Genomic DNA, 22895 nt, shown 5'->3' with positions numbered 1-22895 from the left:
AAAAGTGTTTGCTTGGATCCAGACTCAGACTCAGATATGGACGCAGTTGAAGAGCCAATATCACAGAATCTGAACGACTCCATTATTTGTGAAGTCGACGAAGGTGGAGAAGAAGATGAAGAAGAAAAGAGGACCAAGGCTATTCTGGAGAGGGATCGGTCCATGATGTGGAAAAAAACTCCAGATTTAGGGTTCAATCTACGAGATCTACAAAATGGAAACTTTATCCAAGCGAAGTTCTTCACAGCTGGCCCTAAGAAGCAGGAGCGGCTCTTTGTGGGGCAAGTCCAGAGTGTGATGTCCTCCAGTTCTATGCAGGAAGATTCTAAAATGGTTGTTGAAGCTTCTTTTATGCGAAATTATAACAACCGTAAGGACGTGTTTGTGTTTCCAAACATACCAGACATATGCCAAATTGAAGGAGCACAGATTGTTCGTGTTCTCAGCAAACCTACTGAAAACCGGGGGCGCTTCAAATTCCAAAATGTATTCATATAATTTGTTCGTTGACTCATTCATTTTACTGTTGTTCATACCTAAGAACTTTGTTTTTGTGAAGTAGGCTTAGTCTCTTAATTATAAATAAATTTGAACCTTAACAGGAAATTATTTTTTTTATTGTAAACAAATAATATCACGTTTAAATTAGTAATTAATTAAAGAAAAACATTAATTGCTATCTGGAAACGATTTACTGTCATGTATTAATTGAAGAAAAATAAAAATGTGTCCCAAGTCACCCATATCAATTGCTGACTTGCATTAAACATAATTTACAAGATGTGTCCCAAATCACCCATATCAATTGCTGACTTGCATTAAACATAATTTACAAGATGTGTCCCAAGTCACCCATATCAATTGCTGGCTTGCATTAAACATAATTTACAAGATGTGTCCCAAGTCACCCATATCAATTGCTTACTTGCATTAAACATAATTTACAAGATGTGTCCCAAGTCACCCATATCAAGTGCTGACTTGCATTAAACATAATTTACAAGATGTGTCCCAAGTCACCCATATCAATTGCTGACTTGCATTAAACATAATTTACAAGATGTGTCCCGAGTCACCCATATTAATCGCTGACTTGCATTAAACATAATTTACAAGATGTGTCCCAAGTCACCCAATAATGCGGTGTGACTTGGGACACTGTATTTTTAATTATTAAAATTCAAATACTTATCAAAGATTTTTTATTTTTCAGTCAAATGTTCCTGGGAAGTAGCTTGCACACTGGTATTAATTTGAAAATGATAAACTTATTTTCAAGAGTTGTATTTCATTTTGAATGTTGAAATTTCCCAAGTCACCCACATTGACGGTACTGCTGCTACTACCAATACTTTCAGAATTTACATTTTACAGTGTAAGGGTGATTTATATGTACATTTTTATTATATATTTTATTTCATGTATTGTATTCCATAAATCTTACATCAGCATTGTAGCTTTTGTAGTTTTCAGATGTGGAAAAAGCAAACATTATGCAAAAACTGTACAGTGTAAGCAGATTAATTCAATTTAAAAGCATAAATAATTTATCAGTTGAGTAGAAAGTTTGAGTATACAGAAATGTTATTAATTATTAATTCTGTTCTGAACCATTTTCTTGACCCTTCAAAGCTTTAAGAAAATTAGACTAGTACTTTTTTTTTTTTGAGCTAACAGTGTGTAGATGGAGATCTGATTATGTTTTTTATTAAAATTAATTATTACAATACAAATTGAATATTTATAGTACTCGTACATGAAACAGAAATTCTACACATGCTTCAACTCCTTTTGTAATACCAGTTTTCCTATTATACTACATTTACATTATTTTCATATTTTATAATTATAAATTCTCTTATTATGGAGCATTCAGTCAAGCTATGTGTCACTATTAACAAAATGCATAGAATAGTTTAATATTATTTCTAGCATAGCATTTTATTAATGTTCTTTACCTTTAAATAGACCAGCCTGTATGTTAATTAACATATTATTAGAGAGATCTAGTTCTTCTAATTGATGTAGACCTTGAAATATCTGTTCTGATAGATCCTCTAAGGAGTTCCCTGATAAATGAATTACTGTCAACTTCTTGGTGCCTTGAAATAGTTCCTTTGGTAGGTGTCGAATAGCATTTACTGATAGATCACTAGAAAGAAAAAAAGTTAACATAATAATCTGTGGAGTAACAGGAGAACTGTTACAGTTGTTGAACAGAAAAGCTTGAAACTTTGTTCATAAAAGCTAATTTATTAAATATCCTGAAATAAGTACCTCTAATCTTTCATATTGTAAAGTGAGCTGGCATTGATTTTGTAGGAAAAAACTTCATTTAGAATGAGTATAAGTTATGAATAAAAATAAAGTCCCCTAAATAGGCCCACGAAATCTATTGTTAGTTGCTCAGGAGGGTTGGGTGCTCATTGCAATATTCATCACTTAGATAAGCATCCCGGAAGCTAGGTTATTAGTTATTACTCTTGCTGAAAACATTAATTACTATGCATTAAGTATATGCAAGTTAATATTTCATCATTACTTTAATAAAATCATTAATCTAGTACGAGTTATAATTCTATGGTTATTTGCCAAAAGATGATATGTCCACAGAGCATGTTAGAATCCTTTTTGGTAAAAGATATGTATACTTGTCAAGTTCTGGAAAATACAAATCTCCAAGTTTTTCTATATATATAAACTTTTGATAATTAAACCAGAACCATTCAACACTTATTAGGAACGAAAAAAGTAAAAATCATAAAAAAGTGACATATAATCTTTTGGAAAATAACCACGGAATTAAAAACTTAACTTTTCACTACCTAAGCATAAGAACAATGAGCAGCAACTGATGGAGTCGGGATAATTGTTCATCAATTAAAAACTACTATTTTTGTTAGAATAAAATAAATATATTTGACTTACAGAGTTTCCAAGTTAGTCAACTTCAGAAATAGCCATTTTGGCAGCTCAACCAATCGATTTTTGTGCATTCGTCTGCAACAGAATATAACAATGTTAATATACCTTTTTTTTTATAAACATGCAGTTACAAATAACTTAAGATTATTATTTATATTCAGTGAAACTCAAGCATCAACTCAGGCATCCTTTTTCTTGGAAACAGCAAAGAAATCTGTCCCTTCCAATAGTTTACTTGAAAGCACTCACCCTCAGATCGACAAAGGAACAGTAGCGACCAGCCCTCATTAAGGAAAAAATGCAGTATCTGACCAAAAGGAAAATTTGTCAGTCTGACAATTTCTAGCCAGTAGAAAATAGGAATTTGTGATGCAGTTGAAAAATGTCTCATTTTAGGAAAAAGCTGTTTAAGGAAAAGAATGTGCTAACATGCACATTGTCGTGGAGATTATCAGGATTCATGTTAGGCAGAGGTCAGGGATTTGATCTCCATAGTAACTCATTCCCCTCCCCCACCATGAAGAGACCATTAATTTCAATTCCACTTCTTAAATGCATACATATTCCGATATAACATAAAAACAAAGCTAAAGTTTGCAAACGTTGACAGAAACTGCGGCAGTGTTCGTATGTGCAGTGCAGTGATCTACTGAAACAATATCGTTCATTTTTCGACTGTGGTTAAGTGGTGCAGATTTTTCCTGAGGCGAGAAACAAAGAGGAAAATTCAAATCCCTTATTTCTGAAATGTCACTAACGGAATCATTCAGAACTAAATTTAAATTATGACCTGTGCAGTGTTCGTGTGAGACAAGGATAGAAAGAGTTGGGCACTTGGAGAAGCGGGATGGGGAGGGATTAACGTTGCGACATTGAAAAGAAAAAAATTATTGCAACTAGAGAAGTGATGATTGAAAGAAACATAACTATTGTAAAAGTGCTATAAATAGCATTCCAAAGGAATGCATTAATTAAATATGAATATTATTCAAAATCAAAATAATGTCTTCAGGTAAAATATAGAACGGTTTTTCTGAGTTCCCTGAGCCGATGGGCTCCCCCTCATCACAGACCCATTAGTTATCCCCTGTCTGTAAGATGTCTCGAAAATTTAGGTTTGAATGTGCTGTGCACAAGTGATACCAATAAGGCACCACTTATGAGGCAACTAGGCCAGGAGATAATGGAGTAGGGTAGCCAGTTTCTTTCTCCCTACATTGCCGATTAGCTACATATTACACTTATCAGACTTCAGATATATACAAACAAGTGTTCTTCCTCTGTCACACATCATCAAGTAAGATGTACGACCTGATAATAGATTTACATATCAGCCAGAACCTCAATCAGAGGCAACATGGATATTGACTGTCGAATTTCTCAAGCGAGGAAATTTGTTAGAATGTAGACGGTATATGATGGAGTAGAAAAGTTAAGAAGGAGACAAAGAAAATGATCCTCTACAAAATTGTGGAATCCATACTAACCTATAGATCGGATAAAATTCTATTTGTTGAAATGAATGGTTTAAGACGAAGTGCAAGAATATCCAGGTTCTAGAGAATAAGAAACGAAGACATAAGAAAGTGAATGGAGGTAGAAGAGACTGTGTTACAGAGAATAGAAGAAAGAACACTGCAATAGTATGGGCTTATGAGACGGATGAACGAAGAGAGATGGCCAAGGAGGATGCTGGAATGGTCATCTCCTGGAAGGAGGAAATGTAGCCATTCTAAATTATCCTGGAGAAATGGAATAATGACGATGTTGAGAAACCGTAATTTGGAGGAAGAAGACTGGAAGGACCCGCGAACTTGGAGAGTGGGAATAAAGGACAACTGATGAAGAAGTGGAGAAACCGTAAGTAAGATGTGTAATTATCCAAGAGATTCTTTTGCAACTATCTTAAGGTGTTTTATTAAGAATGTCTGCCATGAAAATTCTTAGTTCATATGACACGGTGCCAATGTTATTTTCGTAGAAAAATTTTATTTCAAGTATTTTAAGTGAGACACTGTAAGATATGACAAAACTTTAGGTTTGAATATGTTGTGTAATTCGTATATATTTTTTTTTTTTAATGACAAAGCTCTTAACATGTCATTATTCACTCCAACTCTATGAGTGGCTCATAGGTGTCGCTATTGCCAAGAAGTGTAGACCATTTTCAGTAGTATAAATGTTGAAACCAATGGTTATTGCCTTATTTATGAACACAGCTTATATCTATGCTTACAAATGCTGAAGACTGTCCAGGGAGTGGAGTAATGATTCAGGTAGAAAATCAATCTGATTGTCGAACAGGTCACTGAAACAATAATCATCAAAATTTACACCTGTCAAACTACAAAACAGAATCTTAAAAATTATTAAGCAAATATCTATTCGATCAAGCAGTAAATAAATATTCAGAGACCTTGAATATTTATCACCTTTGTCTTGACACAGTCTGTTTTATCCAGCAATATCTTGATAATTTCGAAACAAACTCGAATCTCACAATTACACCACAAGAACATGCAGTAATTTACATTCGAATTATCACAGGCCTTCCAAAAGTCTCAATAGTTTATCACATAAATAATATATTTATTGCAGCCAAATGGCCATTTAGATTGCATTTAATTTACTTTTGTTTTTGCGTACTCGCTTATTGGTTTTGTTCTTTTGGCGCATAGTTCAATATGATAGCGTTCACATTTCTTGCTGCACAATGTACACACGCATGAGTCACTTGGGTCGTGGTATGTTCTTGTCTTGCAGATAAGGTGATGAAATCCGTGGACTGCCAGTCTTGTTATTACATGCCTGAGTTCAAAGTTTTCCTTCGTCCATTCTCGGTCTATCATGGCTCCTGTGGCATAGAATTCTATTGGGGTGGCTTCTCTTTTCTCTCTTAGTGTTGACAATAGTCGTCCCGAAGCGTTCGTCTTGGGCAGCATCATGTTTGTCCTTAGGTCTTCAGTAAGGAAGGTCTCCCTTGCGAGTAAATATACAAATCTCGAGCGTGTGTACTTGGAGACTCCTATCGCCTTCTTTAAGTAGGTTGCCTTTACTCCTTCTAGTGTTTCTAGGTTAGCCATTGTTAGATGCTCTCCAATTATTTCAATGCCGATGTTAGTATTGGCAATATTTTGGTTTTAAACAGTGCCATTGCTGTTTATAGGCTCAGAGATTTGATATTTTTTACGTCATGCATCGCTCTTATTGCTTCTGTGGCTCTTTCCATTATGTGCTTTGTGTAGCATTTCGCACTGGTTTGTAATGTCATGCCTAGATATCTGTAGTCTGACACTATCTTTAGTTTCCTGTTTTGAATGGATATTTCTGCTGCTTCCGGTGTTCTTCCGCCATTTCTGAATATCATCATTTCAGTTTTTTCCACATTTATCTCAAATTTGTGCTTAGTGCATCATTCCACCATGGCGTTCATAGTTTCCTGTAATTTCGTAAGATCTTTTGACCCCACTACTATGTCGTCCGCATATGCGTATGAGCTTATTTCCTCTCTCTCTGCATTATTCTTATTAGTTCTTCTGTTGCCCGGATGAACAGTAGAGGGCTTAGTGGGTCCCCTTGCAGAATCCTGTTCGTTTGCAATATCGGTTCTGACGTCGAGTGATTGTCTGAAATTTTTATTTCATTCCATCTTAATATTGATTTTATGGACTTGGTCCAGACGTTGTCTTTTCCTAGGGTTTCGTCCAGTTTCTTCTTTACGAGTTCCCTGTCAATGTAGTCGAACGATTTTGTGAAGTCTATGAACACCACATAGAACTTCTCCCTTTCGTCCAAGGCGTCCCATATGTTCTTTAGTAGTGCTTCTATTGCTGTTAATGTTGATTTCCCTTTTCTGAAGCCTAGTTGGTTTTCGGGTAGCTGTTCAATAACACTATACAACAAACTCTCCACTGAAACTAAAGCTCTTAACAATACAAGATTTAAAAAGTCAGTGAAACATATTTTGCTTTCTCACATGTCATTTACAGTCAATTAGTATCTTAGTTTAAAAATATAAAATTAACTCTACAATCGCATTTCTTTTTTGTACATTCTGCTCTTTTTTGTTGTGTGTTTCATGTACCTGGGTGAGGTTACCGAAGAAGAAGAAGAAGAAGAAGAAGAAGAAGAAGAAGAAGATGAAACATAAACATTGCAAGGGTGCAAACAGCTTGTGGTCTGGAGAAGCTGGGGAGAGATGACTACATTACATTTTCCAGTAACTCTATGAACTCTTACCAAATTTTATTATGTCTAGATATAAAAATGTTTTTAAAATTACTTCATTGTATACAGAGTGAACCATAAGCAATGTCATTAATTTCAAGGGATTAGTCTTAAGTATATGATTATGTCTCGTGATCAGAATATTGTACGAAATGGAACTATAAAAGTTGGAGATTTATACTTCGAACAGATGGAAAAATTCAAATATCTTGGAGCAACAGTAACAAATATAAATGACACTCGGGAGGAAATTAAACGCAGAATAAATATGGGAAAAGCCTGTTATTATTCGGTTGAGAAGCTTTTGTTATCTAGTCTGCTGTCAAAAAATCTGAAAGTTAGAACTTATAAAACAGTTATATTACTGGTTGTTCTGTATGGCTGTGAAACTTGGACTCTCACATTGAGAAAGGAACAGAGATTGAGGGTTTTTGAGAATAAGGTTCTTAGGAAAATATTTGGGGCTAAAAGGGATGAAGTTACAGGAGAATGGAGAAAGTTACACAACGCAGAGCTGCACGCATTGTATCCTTCACCTGACATAATTAGGAACATTAAATCCAGACGTTTGAGATGGGCAGGGCATGTAGCACATATGGACGAATCCAGAAATGCATATAGAGTATTAGTTCGGAGGCCAGAGGGGAAAAGACCTTTGGGGAGGCCGAGACGTAGATGGGAAGATAATATTAAAATGGACCTGAGGGAGGTGGGATATGATGATAGAGACTGGATTAATCTTGCTCAGGATAGGGACCAATGGCGGGCTTATGTGAGGGCGGCAATGAACCTCCGGGTTCCTTAAAAGCCAGTAAGTAAGTAAGTAAGTCTTAGAGATATTTCAAACAGAAGTTTAATATAGTTTTGCTCGTTTTTGCTTCCTTTCCGAGATAAAAATTGTGTTATGTGAATATTTCATAGCGTGTTTTGGGAAAGCCATTGATTTAATTCCCAATCTGCTCAGTCAATTTAAGAGAATGGTGTATTACGATAATAAATGATTGAAAGAATTTAGTTTTGTCCTTTTAAATTTTATCCAAACAAATGTAATATTTTAAAATTCCTTTTCAGAATGAAAAGTTACATTTGTTCAGATAAAATTTCTGCATATTTAAAGGACAAAACTAAAATTCTTTCAATCATTTATTGCCATAATGCACTGCTCTCTTAAACAGACTGAACTTATTGGGAATTAAATCACTGGCTTTCCCAAAAAAACACTATAAAATATTTCATATAAAGCAGTTTTTATCTCGGAAAGGAAGCAAAAACGAACAGAATTGCATTAAACTTTTTTGTTTGAAATATCTCATAGAATAACTCCCTGAAATTAATGACATAACTTACTGTTCATCCTGTATTGATTACTGTATATATTTCTCTTTGAAAATTCAAGTTGAAATAGCATGTTATGTTACAACATTTATTATTACTTATTTTGACTGTACTATTAATTCATTGTAATTCTTATCTGCTCTTATAATGATGTTTTCCTTGTTAGCTGAATGTATGATGTCATTTCAGGGGAGAATTTTAAGTAAACCAGTGCTAAGTTAAAATACTACATTAAGAACAACAAGAAAACAGAATGAACAAAGGCGTTACTAATTACAGTGATGTGAAAGTGCAATTAAAGGTGTGTAATCAAGATGTAAATTATAACACTTGTATCACTAATGATTTGTATAATAAACAACTGTATAACTTTCTCTTGTGTTAATACTGGAACTTTTACCTTAATAATGATTAAATTTTACATTGTCATTGTAGCTTTGAGATAAGGAACAAGTAAAAAATTGTACAAGAATATGTGTACAATGCATTAATAAGTAGGTTAATTTAATTTACAAGCATCAACAGTTCAAGAGATGAGTAGAAGGTGTGGATATGGGGAAACGTTAATTCTGTGTTAAACTTTTTCTTGTTCTCTTAGCCCTTCAAAGCTTTGCGGTAGGCTGTAAATAATAATTCCGTCTAAGGCGTATCTAACTCAATAAATTTATTTTAATTTGATTTTGCGCTGTTTTTGCTCACCATTGAGCATCTTCAGTTCACGTTTTATTTATAAGACCTGAAGATGTTCACTGGTCAGTGAAAACGTTTGTCATAAAATCAAATTAAAATAAACTGATTGAAGTAGATAAGTCTTGGACGGAAATATTATTACTTAAAGATTATTAACTGGCTTATCTGTATCATAATGCCTATAAAATTTAAGGTAGGCGTTCACTTACTGGAACAGATTCGTTTGGCACATTCCAATTTTTATCCTTTACATTATTTTAAATTGTGCATCACCCACTTGACTCTATCACTGTTGTCCACATGAAGGGATTCTATCCAGAATTCTGGCCAGAGAAATTTAGATGGATTTGTGTAAGGACTAAGATCGAAATGAAGAAGGCCATGACAATATATTATGTATCTCTATTGCAAGGCCTTCAATTGCAGTAATATTCAAGGCATAAATGAAATGGATGACAAACTTATTTTGTTATTTTTTCTTCCAAAGCTACTCATTTTATTTCCGGGTTTAGTCCAGAATACTGCAAGGAAATAATGTTCTCGGTACGTTTGAAAATTATGCCATTTTAAGGGTGTTTATACAAGGTGAGTAAGAAGCATGAAACACTGCTTGGAGATTTCCTGTTTTTAATTTTATGAAGAAATTCTGTATATAAAAGTTACAGAGGGAGTAAAAAAAAAAATACTCTGAACATGTTTACAGAATCTATGTTTTTCGTTCATAAGCAGTTTGTCAAGGAGTATATTTTTTTAATGGCACCATGTACGTCTTGTTTTCTCATTTTTGAATTCTGAAAACGTAAAAAAACACATCATTTATATAAAAATAATAATGGCTCAGAAAATAGATATGTACCATTGAAATTTAACGACAATATTAGCACAAGACATGGAATTTAAAGAAAGAAAAACCACTAACAATGTTCTAATTGTGTTACATGCTGATATCTGTTCAAAATGGGTCCCATTCACTGTCAAACAATGCATGAGTCTGTCTTAAAAAATTGTTTAATATTATGTTTTGAGTATTACTGTTCACTGAATATGTTTTGTCTAATTCCTAATTCTTCGTTTCAACTCTTCCAGGTCTCGTGTTCAGCCCTGGTAGACTTTCCATTTGAAATAACCCAAAAGAAAAATTCTAATGTTATTCCCATTGTTTTTGATCAGCTTTTGTCTTATGTAATTCATGGCCTCCTTATTCTTTATAGTGATAAATTGATATTCTGAGGTATTTATTTTTGGAATTATTTACAAAATAATAGTTTATAAATTAAGAGTCCACTGCAAAAAGGGGGAATGTCGAATGTATTGCAATTTACAGGAAATGCAACTTAAACTTTGACATTTCCACTCTTTGCGTGGTATACCAATTCGTCAACACGATGTAGATCTGGAACTGTCGTCTTTCTTGCAGTGCAACAAAGTGTATTATATTCTACTCCCTTTGATCTATAGTACTGAATCTTCATCTCATTTTTCACAAATTTACGACATTCCACCCTTTTGCAGTGGACTCTCCAAATGATAAAAGATATTTTGTACGTTTTGAAATGTGAAGAATCCAAATAAATAATGAAAAATAAACAAATGGCTCCATAAAAATAACTCGTTAGCACAGATTTTATAAATGAACAACATAGTTTTTGAAAACATGTTCAAAATATTCATTTTTTTTTTTTTTTTTCACTCCCTATCACTTTTGTGTGTAGAGTTTCTTCATAAAATTAAAAATACGGAAGCTATAAGCAATGCTGCATACTGTGTATTCATTTTGTATATTATCTAGTAAGACAAATTGTGTGCTATTTCATTGATGAAAAAAAAAAAATTACTTACAGTTCAGTAAGGTGGATGAGGCCTTGAAAGACATCTTTGTGGAAAGTGCTTAAGAAATTGATTCCCAAATCTCTGTAATGAAATAAAAACACTTCTTTACTGGGTACTTCCTTGTCACTGGACATATTGTAAAGAGGATTCAGTACAGTTGTACTATTGTTTAATGCAATTTCAAGTAGTTCTTGCTTTGATATACAGTATAGTACGGTATCTGCCTATAATATCGAAATACCTTAATGTCATCTCGATGATGTAGCTGTTATTATGTTTATTATTGAGTTCCATGTTGTCACAGGTGTATTGGGCGGAATAATGTACCTTATGTCTATAACTAAGTGCAGGTAAGATCTATATCTGATATTCGTAATAATAGTAAGGAATGAATAATGGATATACACTACTTTGAAATGCAGCGAGAAATTGAAAACAGTGTGGATTTCAAAGAACAAACAATTTAATAAAAATAGTATAACCCACAAGTAACAAATTAATGAAATAAAATAAATCCTCCATAGACATAATAATTACATAAACACACTGGATTTTAGAAGGTAAAATCAATTTTGAGCATACAGTGAAAATCCTCTAGATTCATATTTATCAGTTTTTAGAAATTAATATTTTTAACTTTGGGTCAAAAGTTAAAATATTAAAAAAATAAATTTAGAATATCATAAATATTTTATTTTGAAAGTATAAGTATTATGGTACTAAGAATACATAACATAACGGTGGAACATTTTTTATTGCACTGTAGAAAATATGACGTCCGTCGGCAATATGGAATTCGGCCGACTCTACGTGACGCTCTTGGAAATGATTTTAATTGTGCAAATGCAGTTCTGAGATTTTTATCGAATACAGGACTTGACAGGATGATTTTTTTTTAATGACCCGTTTTACTTATCCTCCGGACCCTTTACATCCGGAGGTTACATTTGTTTAGTAAGCTTATATGATTTTAACAAACTTGACATTCGGACCTTTTACATCCGAGCATTTTATAAATGCGCCAGACAATTTATTTCTGGTGGCATTTGTTTTATTGTTTTGTTGTTTCTTTCTAAATACTACTTAGGGTCTGAGAACTTCTCACTTTTATGATTTTTATGCATCACTTTGTTGAAACTGCATTTGTGAACCTCGTTTTAACCTTGACGACGCTTTTTAGTTCTTTTAAGTATTCTGGTTATTGTATTGTGTTTGTGTTTAGTGAAGGATTTTAGATAAGGGCGCAAATAGCCATAGTAGCTGACGCGCCCTTTTTAAACCCCACTAACTAACTACGTGACACTCTTGGAAATGATTTTAATTGTACAAATGCAGTTCTGAAATTTTGATCGAATACAGGACTTGACGGGGTGATTTAGTTTTTTATTGATCCGTTTCACATATCCTCTGGACGCTTTATATCCGGAGGTTACATTTATTGTTTAGTATATGTTAATCTTGACATTTCGGACCTTTTACATCCGAATATTTTATAAAATTTTGTTTTAAATGCGCCAGATAATTTATCTCTGGTGATATTTGTTTTATTATTTTATTGTCTCTTTTGAAATACTACCTAGATTATGAGAACTGCTCACTTTTATAATTTCTTTTGTGGAGACTGCATTTGTGTACCTCGTTTTTACTGTGTTAGCTTTCAGTTTATTGTATTGCTTGTTTTTAGTTTTGAAGAATTTTAGATAAGGGCGCAAATAGCCAGAGTAGCTGACGCGCTCTTTTTAAACCTCACTAACTAACGTACTTCGACATCTGGTTAGCAATGAGGCAGGAGATCTTGACCAAGGCATATGGGCAAGAAAAGGCTTCATTGATACACAGGAGTGAAGATAAATAGAATTTCCACGTCCCATTATGCCTAGCTGGTGTATCAGTAGCAGCAGTTTACCAATTATCGTATTCATGATATAATGTTTTGTGTCCGATTTAAAATGTCTGGGATGCGTTGTTCTGTTGCAATTTGCAACAATATTTATTAAAAAATTCGTAGTTTAGAAGGAGTCTTATTTTAAAACACAAAAATTAGGAAACAGTACTCTTTAAACTGAAGTATAAGTGGAATCTTGAAATACATAAAGGCTGGTCCACAATAAACCGGGGACGGAAACGAGAACGAGAACTGAAATATTGTTAACATAAATGTATTTAAATATGAGCATTCACAATTAACGAGAGCTTATCGGAGCCCGGGAACGGGAACGTAAAATAATTATGAATGCTCAAATTTAAATATATTTATTTTAACTATTTCCGTTCTCGTTTCCGTTCCCAGTTTATTGTGGACCAGCCTTAATGGTCATCTGAGGCGATATAAGTCTGTTGACGTAACGACATCTACTCACATGACGCGAGTGTCTTTTGGCACCACCTGCCTAGCCGGCAGTTCTCCCAGTTCCTGGCGCCAGCAGCTCAGAGTCATTGTTTCGGGACGGCAGCGACAGGGACCCTCACAGCAGCGGAACCATCGGTCTTCTGTTTCAGAGGTGATCCAAACTGCAATGGAAAAGAGCTATAATACGTTGCATTGTGTACTGCAAGTCTCTCTCATGTATTGTTGTTTAGTCAACTATCCGAAGGTAGGTTTGAACCTCAAAAATAACACCAATAAGACATCGCCATGAGGCAACTAAGGTAGGAGATAATGGAGTAGGGTGCCTAGTTCCTTTCTACATCTATTGCATACATCACTGAAGTCTCGTGTATTAAAGATTAATTATATTGGCATTGCAGTTGAGAAAGCGTGGTTTACAACGTTACGAAGTTCAGATCTTCATGTTCTTATCTAACAATACATAAAGGAAGTCACCTATTGAACCGCGCGTCGAATGTACAAGTGCAAGTTACCGTTACAGCGGTTATCAAGAAACGCTGCGCTTAAATTTGTTTTTGTCTTCTTTAAAGTCTTCTGTGATTGGACATAATATGCATTGCTTCCCACATCACAGCTAAAGGCTGGTTCACAATAAACCGGGAACGGAAACGACAACGAGAACGGAAATAATGTTAAAATGAATGTATTTAAATGTGAGCATTCACAAAAGTTAATTGTGAATGCTCACATTTAAAGATATTAATTTTAACATTATTTCCGTTCTCGTTTCCGTTCCCGGTTTATTGTGAACCAGCTTCAAGTGTCCAGAAATATCTGATATTAGACGAGTATGGCGGCGTGGTTAAATAGAGGGTGATTCAAAAGTTCGGCGACATAGACAACTCCGTTATTAGTGCAGATAGCAAAAAATAGAAAGCGGAAAAAGTTGTAGTTTTCAGTCTAATGTGCTTGAATTTTCAACGTAAAATACACCGTTGAGGCTGTACTCTAGTACGACACACCCGACAGTCCCAAAGCTGCCAAATTAGTGTTTTTCCGCTATTTTTACCGGATTTTATATACGTAGTGTATCGAGTAAATTACGAAATGATGACGATAATTAGCAGTGTTGCCAATACAATTTCAGGGAAAACCGCTAGGCAAGAATTAAATTTCCTACAATTCTTACGCTATCAATGTAAGAAATGTTTATTTGGACTGTGAGAAGTTAAATAACAGCCAAACTCTGCATGTCAACTATTTTTCTCTGTTAAATAATATATATTTGTTTTACAGATACCTTCTTATTGTGTCCGTTATTTATTCCGAATGAAACAAAACAAATTCATTTGAGGGATTGAAGGTAACTTACGTATTAATAAATAATATGAGAAGAGCAAATGACTCAATAAAATCCTCTCAATTGAAAAACGCGACCATAAGAAAATTTGGAAACCGAAAGAAATTAAATAAATAACATAATAGATTGACTGCACATGTTTAACATAAAATTATCATACGAAAACTAAAATTCGTAACATTCACGTGACGATGTTAGCGGACGTTACAACACTCCTGATTTCGCTTGCGAAACCATTAAATACCTCCCATAAGTCTGGACTGATATTTGGGCTGCCTAAATAAAAATTAACGGCTTAAGTCAGACACTCTGTACAATGACAGAATTATATAATAATACTCTACCAACTGAGCTACCCGGGAACTCTACCACTGTTCGTTAACAGAAAACCACAATTTAAGTCACACAGAGTTAGTGTGCACTCGATGTTGGTTGCTTGACGGTTGTCAGTCCACTTTGAGATCTGTGGATATAGAGGGAAAACAATTTAATCGGTGTCTGGTAGAGTTCCCGGGTAGCTCAGTTGATAGAGCGTTGGTACGTTTAACCAAAGGTCCCGGGTTCGATACCCGGTCCCGGAACAATTTTTCCCTCGAAATTATTCAAATCAACTTTACAGGGAGTTATACCTGAAAGCTTGATTTGTGTATTATAATAATGTATTAGTAATATGCGTTACAAGAGCGGTATGTTGAAGTTTTCATGTTCGAGGAAAAGTTTGAAAAAGCGAAACGTAGTTGAGCTTCTTTAATTTCCGAGAATTGAAAGAAAACATACCGCTCATGTATCGTACATTATTTTGTGCGAAGATCGTTTATTACATACCTGAAAGAGGAATTTCTAATTAGTTGCAATGAAATCTCCATCTTGGTTTCTGTTCAACGACGGCAAATTTGCAAAACAAAAATATCTATCTTCAACATTGTTGCTTTAAAATGTTTTCTGTGTTTACTATACTCCAGCAGGCCGTGATATACGTCTGTCTTTTTTCCCCCCAGTCTATGGAATCCTGTTGATTTTTTCACGGCTTCCTTAATGTTACTTTAGTGGAATTGTAGTGTTTACTTAATATTTGCAAATATTTAAAAACAATAATTAACAGTGCAATTTAGGTGAAATTGCAGTGGTAAGTTTCCAATTTATAATTATTACTATATTGAACGTCTCTAAAAATAATATGTTAAAACCTAAAACAGTAAAATCAATATGTCACTTAAGCGGTAAGAAGATGGAAATTGTTATATGTGTTAGGTTGGGAATACTGAATGTGGAATTTTAGACTTTCCGCGGATTGGTTTTGTGCGGAAACCAAGCAAATACGCACGATCTCGCACAGAATATTTTTCTACTCGTATTTACAAAGATCTGCATCTGAAAGTGACAGCGTCAAAAGTATGTTAGTTAATGGTTTATCATAATTTATAAAAGTCTGAAGAAATCACCCCCACTCTTCTTCATTCTGAATCTCTAATGTGTACATTCAGTGGTTCAACTATCCGTAAGAAATGCTTTTATAAAATGTCAACCCCATTATAGGTCAAATCAATCCAGACGATGGCGGGAGGTTAAGGCTTCCATCTTTACAGACAGTCAATGACAATAGAGATGTCAGTCCTACGTGCCCCCCGCCTTTACCATCAAGGAAATGCCCCTGGTACTCATTTCTGTTAGAGGCTGAGTAGACCACAGGGCCATAGTGCGTCTGGAAGGATTATATCAATGGAGAAATCCGTGAATCCATCGGGAATCGAACCAGCGACCTTCCGGCTTGCAGCGTTACACCTTAACCGCGCGTCTCAAATGATTTTACACTTTCATAACTAAGCGAGAATTTCCGTTAACTTTGTGACTCTTCGGATCTGTTATTTTTGGTCACCGCTAGACTTTAAATTATTCGCAACGAAAAGTAGGAAAAGGTAGAAATAATGCCTACATCACCACTACTGCCACGAGTACCACCACACCCACAAATTCCATTTTGACTCATAAGGATTTGAATTTCGATCTCCAGCGTGGAAAATCGACGCTCTAACTGTTAGATTAAGTTATGCTTCGTAAATGGAATCTAATGCATTATCTGGGTACATGTAGGCCTATCGTCCCCATTTCTTCACCTACGCATTACTAGCAGTGTTCCGTCTCGATCTAAGAGAATAGCCCTACATTGTTTTGTTTTATTTCTTTTTTCTTTGGATTATCGCTTCTTTCAAAACAATCCATTCTGCTCCAATAACTTGTATCCAAGGAATGTGAAACTTGTTTGAAATATCCCTCCTTGCAAATAGGAAACATTACTCTTGAAGAAAGGCAACGCACACAATGAGCTAGATTTAAAGAAGTTGTGGGAGAATATTTCACACCTCCGCACATCTTTAAAGCGCGTGCTGCCTTTATTGAGCATTTGCGATAACAAGTTACGCTATAAAGATGTTTTGTCAATTTATTTAAGCTGATTCTGCGTTGGAAAGAGGCGGTGGTCCGAAGGCGTTTATAATCAGTTCTTTTTTCTATTCATTTATAAGATTTGAGATAAAAGCGAAACTTTTCATTGTTCACCTTACGAAAATAGAATTCAGTTCGGAAGGCTCAGGTGAAAATTTTCAACGATTATTCTGCGTGTTCAGTTCAAAGTGTGTCATGGCTCGCTGTTTGTCGTCATGTGTCTAGCCGATGAGCCTAGAGAATTCAATCTTCCTACATTTCCGCAGAGGCGCATTACCTATGTGCAAGAGAAGTTGCCTGGCAAGTACGGCGTTCATTCAGAAGAGTACTTAGTAAGTACTACTTACCGATACGTATCGTAACGCCGGTAGATGGAGGAATGTGAACTGTATGAAAACACGTACTGAGGGGAGTTTTTTCCTTACTGTCGGGATATGGGGAGAGATTTAAGACGATTACTTACGTATTTGTTGACATTAACTTCGACGGTCAACATGGACACGGAGCATTTGATTTGTATTGTGGAATATTGCCGTACGCAACCGATGATAACAAATACCCTGCGTACGACTTGCCCGCGCAAAACACAGTTCGAAAGAGGTTATGGTAACACACAGACCGTTCAGACCGCCATCTGTTGCTACGACGTTCAAGTTATACCGTACACGTTCTCAAGTTCAGATTGAACGCCTTGAATAATAGGCAACTTCTTTGACATAAAAGCTGAAACTCGCTTCAAATCGCTGATTCACAACAATGACGTCATGACACACTTTGAAATGAACACCCAGTATTATGTATTGAAAAACGTTTTTAGAAATGTCCCTTGTAGAAGATTTATGAGATTTTCATATTATTATTTACCTTTTCAGGGAGACTGTGTCTACAATGTAACATATGGGATTAGTAAATAAATTATAAAGAGGGAAGATACGGAAATTTTAATTTAATATCTTTTTTTCTATATTATACATTTATAATGCCAACAATTACTGTCCGAGTTTGGGATTCGTCCATAAGAACGTCACGACATGAAATTTTACTTACCCGATTGAGGATTGACCGCTATCTTCTGACACATGGCTATTTGCTACGTGACGAGCCTCAACCGAAGCGTGATGTGTGTCATACCAGTTACGATTGAACACATTTTACTGCAATATAGAAAATATGCGTCAATACGCAATTGGGCCGATACTACGTGACGCTCTTGAAAATGATTTTAATTGCGTAAATGCAGTTCTGAGATTTTTATCCAGTACAGGACTTTACAAGGTGATTTAGATTTTATTGACCCGTTGTTGCTTACACTCCGGACCCTTTACATGAGCGGGTTACTTTTGTTGTTTTATGTACGTATATTTTTTTAACATAACTGACATTTCGGACATTTATATCCAGATATTTTATAACATTTTATTGTTTTAAATGCGCCAGATAATTTATATTTTACTGAAATATAGAAAATATGCGTCAATACGCAATTGGACCGATACTACTTGATACTAGCTTCTTGTCTATGCGGATGACGTGAATATGTTAGGAGAAAATCCACAAACGATTAGGGAAAACACGGAAATTTTACTTGAAGCAAGTAAAGCGATCGGTTTGGAAGTAAATCCCGAAAAGACAAAGTATATGATTATGTCTCGTGACCAGAATATTGTACGAAATGGAAATATAAAAATTGGAGATTTATCCTTCGAAGGAGTGGAAAAATTCAAATATCTTGGAGCAACAGTAACAAGTATAAATGACACTCGGGAGGAAATTAAACGCAGAATAAATATGGGAAATGCATGTTATTATTCGGTTGAGAAGCTTTTATCATCTAGTCTGCTGTCAAAAAATCTGAAAGTTAGAATTTATAAAACAGTTATATTACCGGTTGTTCTGTATGGTTGTGAAACTTGGACTCTCACTCTGAGAGAGGAACATAGGTTAAGGGTGTTTGAGAATAAGGTGTTTAGGAAAATATTTGGGGCTAAGCGGGATGAAGTTACAGGAGAATGGAGAAAGTTACACAACGCAGAACTGCACGCATTGTATTCTTCACCTGACATAATTAGGAACATTAAATCCAGACGTTTGAGATGGGCAGGGCATGTAGCACGTATGGACGAATCAAGAAATGCATATAGAGTGTTAGTTGGGAGACGGAGGGAAAAATACCTTTGGGGAGGCCGAGACGTAGATGGGAGGATAATATTAAAATGGATTTGAGGGAGGTGGGATATGATGATAGAGACTGGATTAATCTTACACAGGATAGGGACCGATGGCGGGCTTATGTGAGGGCGGCAACGAACCTTCGGGTTCCTTAAAAGCCATTTGTAAGTAAGTAAGATAATTTATCTCTGGTGATATTTGTTTTATTATTTTATTGTTTCTTTTTAAATATTACCTAGGTTATGAGAACTGCTCACTATTATAATTTCTTAAGAATCACCTTGTAAATATTGCATTCTTTTTACTGTAACAACGTGTTTTTGAAAATTAGACTATTGAATAGCTTGGTTGTTTGATCATGATTGACTATATATACTTCAATTTTTTTGTCTTTTTTTTAGCGCTGCTTATACTTTATACCTTTATTAGTTTCGTGTTAGCTTTCAGTGTATTGTATTGCTTGTTTTTGTTTTTGAAGAATTTTAGATAAGGGCACAAATAGGCAGATTAGCTGACGCGTCCTTTTTAACCCCTCACTAACTAAATAACTATTTGTGTTGTTTTGTATTTGTTCTTACTTAAACTTGACACTTCGGACTTTCTCCATCCGATTATTGTATAGAGTTCTGTTGTTTAGAAATCGCCAGATAATTTATGTCTTGTAGTATTTGTTTTATTATCTCATGGTTCCTTTAAACATTGCCTGGCGTCTAGTAATTGCTCGTTTTTATGGTTTTTAACGAATCAACTTCTTAGTAATGCATTTGGTTAGCTGATTTTCGTGTGAAACGTTTTATAATTCGTGTTCACTTTTTAGCTTATGCTATTGTTTTTTTTAATAACACTGGTCAACAAAATTAAACATATTTTTTTGTTAAAAGGTAAAGAATAGGTGATTCTTATAGCATTTTTCGTGCTGATTTCAAATCTGTTTTCAAAGCGTTTCTATCACCCAAGGTTTTTGAGTAATTATATCAAGTGTAATTCAAACTTTTCTATTGTTAATACCGTGTAACATTTTACCTAAAATAATATTTACTTATCTAAAACATGTATCAAATAGATTTTAGGCTATACAGTAAAACCCCGATTATCCGTCACCCTATTAACCGATTGGTGGATTATCCGACTGTCTTTCTCGCACGTAGAAAAAAATATTAAGTACTGTACATTATATTAGTACGAATTTTTTCTACCGAGTGTTTTTTTATAAATCTTTACTCTTACGCATTATGGCCGTACTGTTTAACTTCTATGCAAAATATCTTCTACAAGCGCCAAAAGAAAACATGTTGGACTACGGCAAAAAGTGCGAAAAGAGAAAATGTGGTTCATTTCACATCACAATACGAGATAGGAATTACAACTGTACGCGATTTATGGTAATGAAAAATAAAATATAAACTGTATAAAATTTGTAAATCTACAACATGAGACCTCTCCTACTCCTATTTTTCCACAGACAGTCATCATACGGAGTTTCCTTAGCCATTAAAAACCCGTCGTTGAAAACCAGAATTAAGTACAATAAATAATGGTGTAATAACTGACTTATCGGAAAATCAAACATTAATTATTGTAAAAAAAACGGACTTAAATTACTGAACTTTTGATCCACTATCTAGCGTATTAAGATAAAAGACCACGGAGGAAATTAGGAAAGTATTATGCAGTTAGTTTATGAAAACTTTTTATGGTACGGATTATCCGATTTTTTCGTTTAACCGTTAACTCCACCCCCTTCATTACCACGGATAATAGAGGTTCTACTGTACTTGGCTTGAGAAACATCTCTTTTGTGTGTCCAGCAGTAGTCTGCCAGATCATTTGAACTCCATTTTTCCTGGTAGCGCCTTTCCTTTTCAGAAAAATCCTGAGGAAAACGCTCTCCACGTCGTCGCTCACTACCCGAAGGTTTTGAGGAAAGAAAAAATAGATGAGAATCCAAGCAGTTATTTTGAGAGTTATACGACACCCCATCACGTTATAGTTCTGAATCTGCTCGCTGACAAATTCTCTGTAATCTTCTGATCTGTGGTTCCTAGAAAGTAACAGTCTGTCAAATGGTCCTTAGGTTTCCGGCATATCATTGGAACTGGAAAAGGCATATGACGGGATCCTTTTAGCCAACCAGTTGATATAATTACGTGGAGCACAACAGATTTCAGGGACCCAGTTCCTATCCTCATCTATTTTTCAATCAAAATAACACTCGTAAGCTCTTTTAACTAGTGTAGTCAAAATTCGCCTGTGTTTTAAAATTTAACTAATCACAAACGTAAAAAAAATTGTTTATGTGATTTACACAATATTTCGAGGTGTATTTCACTTTATAAGATACTTTTATCCTATTTAAAATTAGGGCAAAGAAAACACAGCTTATGAAACTTGTTTCATATAAGTTCCAACTCAACTGAGAATTAACACTAACGTTTTCAATCTAATGAGGAATGAAATTTGTTTTTATGAATTTTGACTTCACAGGCAACAATTATCTAAAGTTATAGGTCAATTGTTAAAGCAATGAAATGATATATTTGAAATATTTTCTTAATAATAATACAGTGAAACCTGTTCAAATCGGAACCTGAATAATCCGGAATCCTGTCTATTTCGGAACAATTTATTGGTCCCGGCGAAATTTATATGTATTATATGTAATTTTTCCTGAATAAAACGGAAACTGTCCAACGCGGAAACGGAAACTGTCTGCTACTGTTCAAAACGGAAACAATATTTTGGACACACTATATTTTGTAACTATATTTTGAAACAGCGTGTAATTTCAAGGAATATACTAAATATGTAGGTCACTAAGATAAAAACAAGCTTTCTTTGCAAAATTCTAGAGGGTGTGTTGGCCTGTCGGTCATAAATGTTATTATCCTGTTGACTAGGCAGACGAGTCCCTTCAAAGATTTTCAATGCTTCACACCGTAGCTAAACAGAGCGTAAGTGTAGTGTTTTCCAGGTAAAAAAAAAAGTTGCATAAAATGTGGCATTAACATTAAGTGATGAAGTAAAAGTTATCGAGATAAAGGAAAAATTAGAAACAAAGTCTATGTGAAATAATATTGAAGTACGGTTGTGGAAAACTCAGGTGTGACACTTTAAAAAATAAAGATCATAATGAGTGAGTGGCGTGCGGCCAATATTGGTGACACAAAAGGAACCAGAAAGCAACTGTTTATGTGAAAATAAATGGACTGTTGTGGGAGTAGGTTCTTCATGACCTTTCAAAGAACAAGCCAATTTCTGGATCTATTCTGCAAAGCAAGCTATTGAACTGGGAAAGAAATTAAATAAACCAGAATTCAAGGCTTCTAATAGATGGCTCCTGGTCCAATTAATTAATAATGTGCAGTGATAAGCAGTATAGTATTAGAGTAAAGTGTTAGACATTAAATAGAATGAGATTAGTAAACTTTAATAATGTTTAATGACTAATGATTGAGTTACGATAATATTTATACAGAAAATGGGATTTTAATCAAGATGATTCACCGACGTAATAAGCGACAGAAAGCTGATTTAATGTGATGAGTGTTAAATGGAATATTTTTTACTTCTTGCAGTTTGCGGCATGCC

At 34.6% G+C, this 22895-nt stretch overlaps 1 protein-coding gene across 2 annotated transcripts in view; it reads right to left on the bottom strand.

Annotated features, from left to right (window-relative positions):
- Nucleotides 1-22895, bottom strand: part of LOC138716226 (carboxypeptidase N subunit 2-like) — a 50186-nt gene that overhangs the window by 8408 nt on the left and 18883 nt on the right. Inside the window, exons 3-7 of one of the 2 annotated variants that reach the window (XM_069849067.1) lie at nt 13368-13518; nt 11017-11088; nt 5162-5233; nt 2929-3000; nt 1959-2152 (exon numbers count right to left, since the gene is read on the bottom strand). In XM_069849067.1, the coding sequence (XP_069705168.1) occupies nt 1959-2152; nt 2929-3000; nt 5162-5233; nt 11017-11088; nt 13368-13518 (561 nt within the window). The remainder of the gene's footprint in view (nt 1-1958; nt 2153-2928; nt 3001-5161; nt 5234-11016; nt 11089-13367; nt 13519-22895) is intronic. The other variant, XM_069849068.1, reaches the window with a different exon arrangement.

This window comes from Periplaneta americana, chromosome 16 (genome assembly GCF_040183065.1).
Source record: "Periplaneta americana isolate PAMFEO1 chromosome 16, P.americana_PAMFEO1_priV1, whole genome shotgun sequence".
NCBI lineage: Eukaryota > Metazoa > Arthropoda > Insecta > Blattodea > Blattidae > Periplaneta > Periplaneta americana.
The sequence above is the reverse complement of the archived record's forward strand: the minus strand, read 5'-3'. Positions and strand labels throughout refer to the sequence as shown.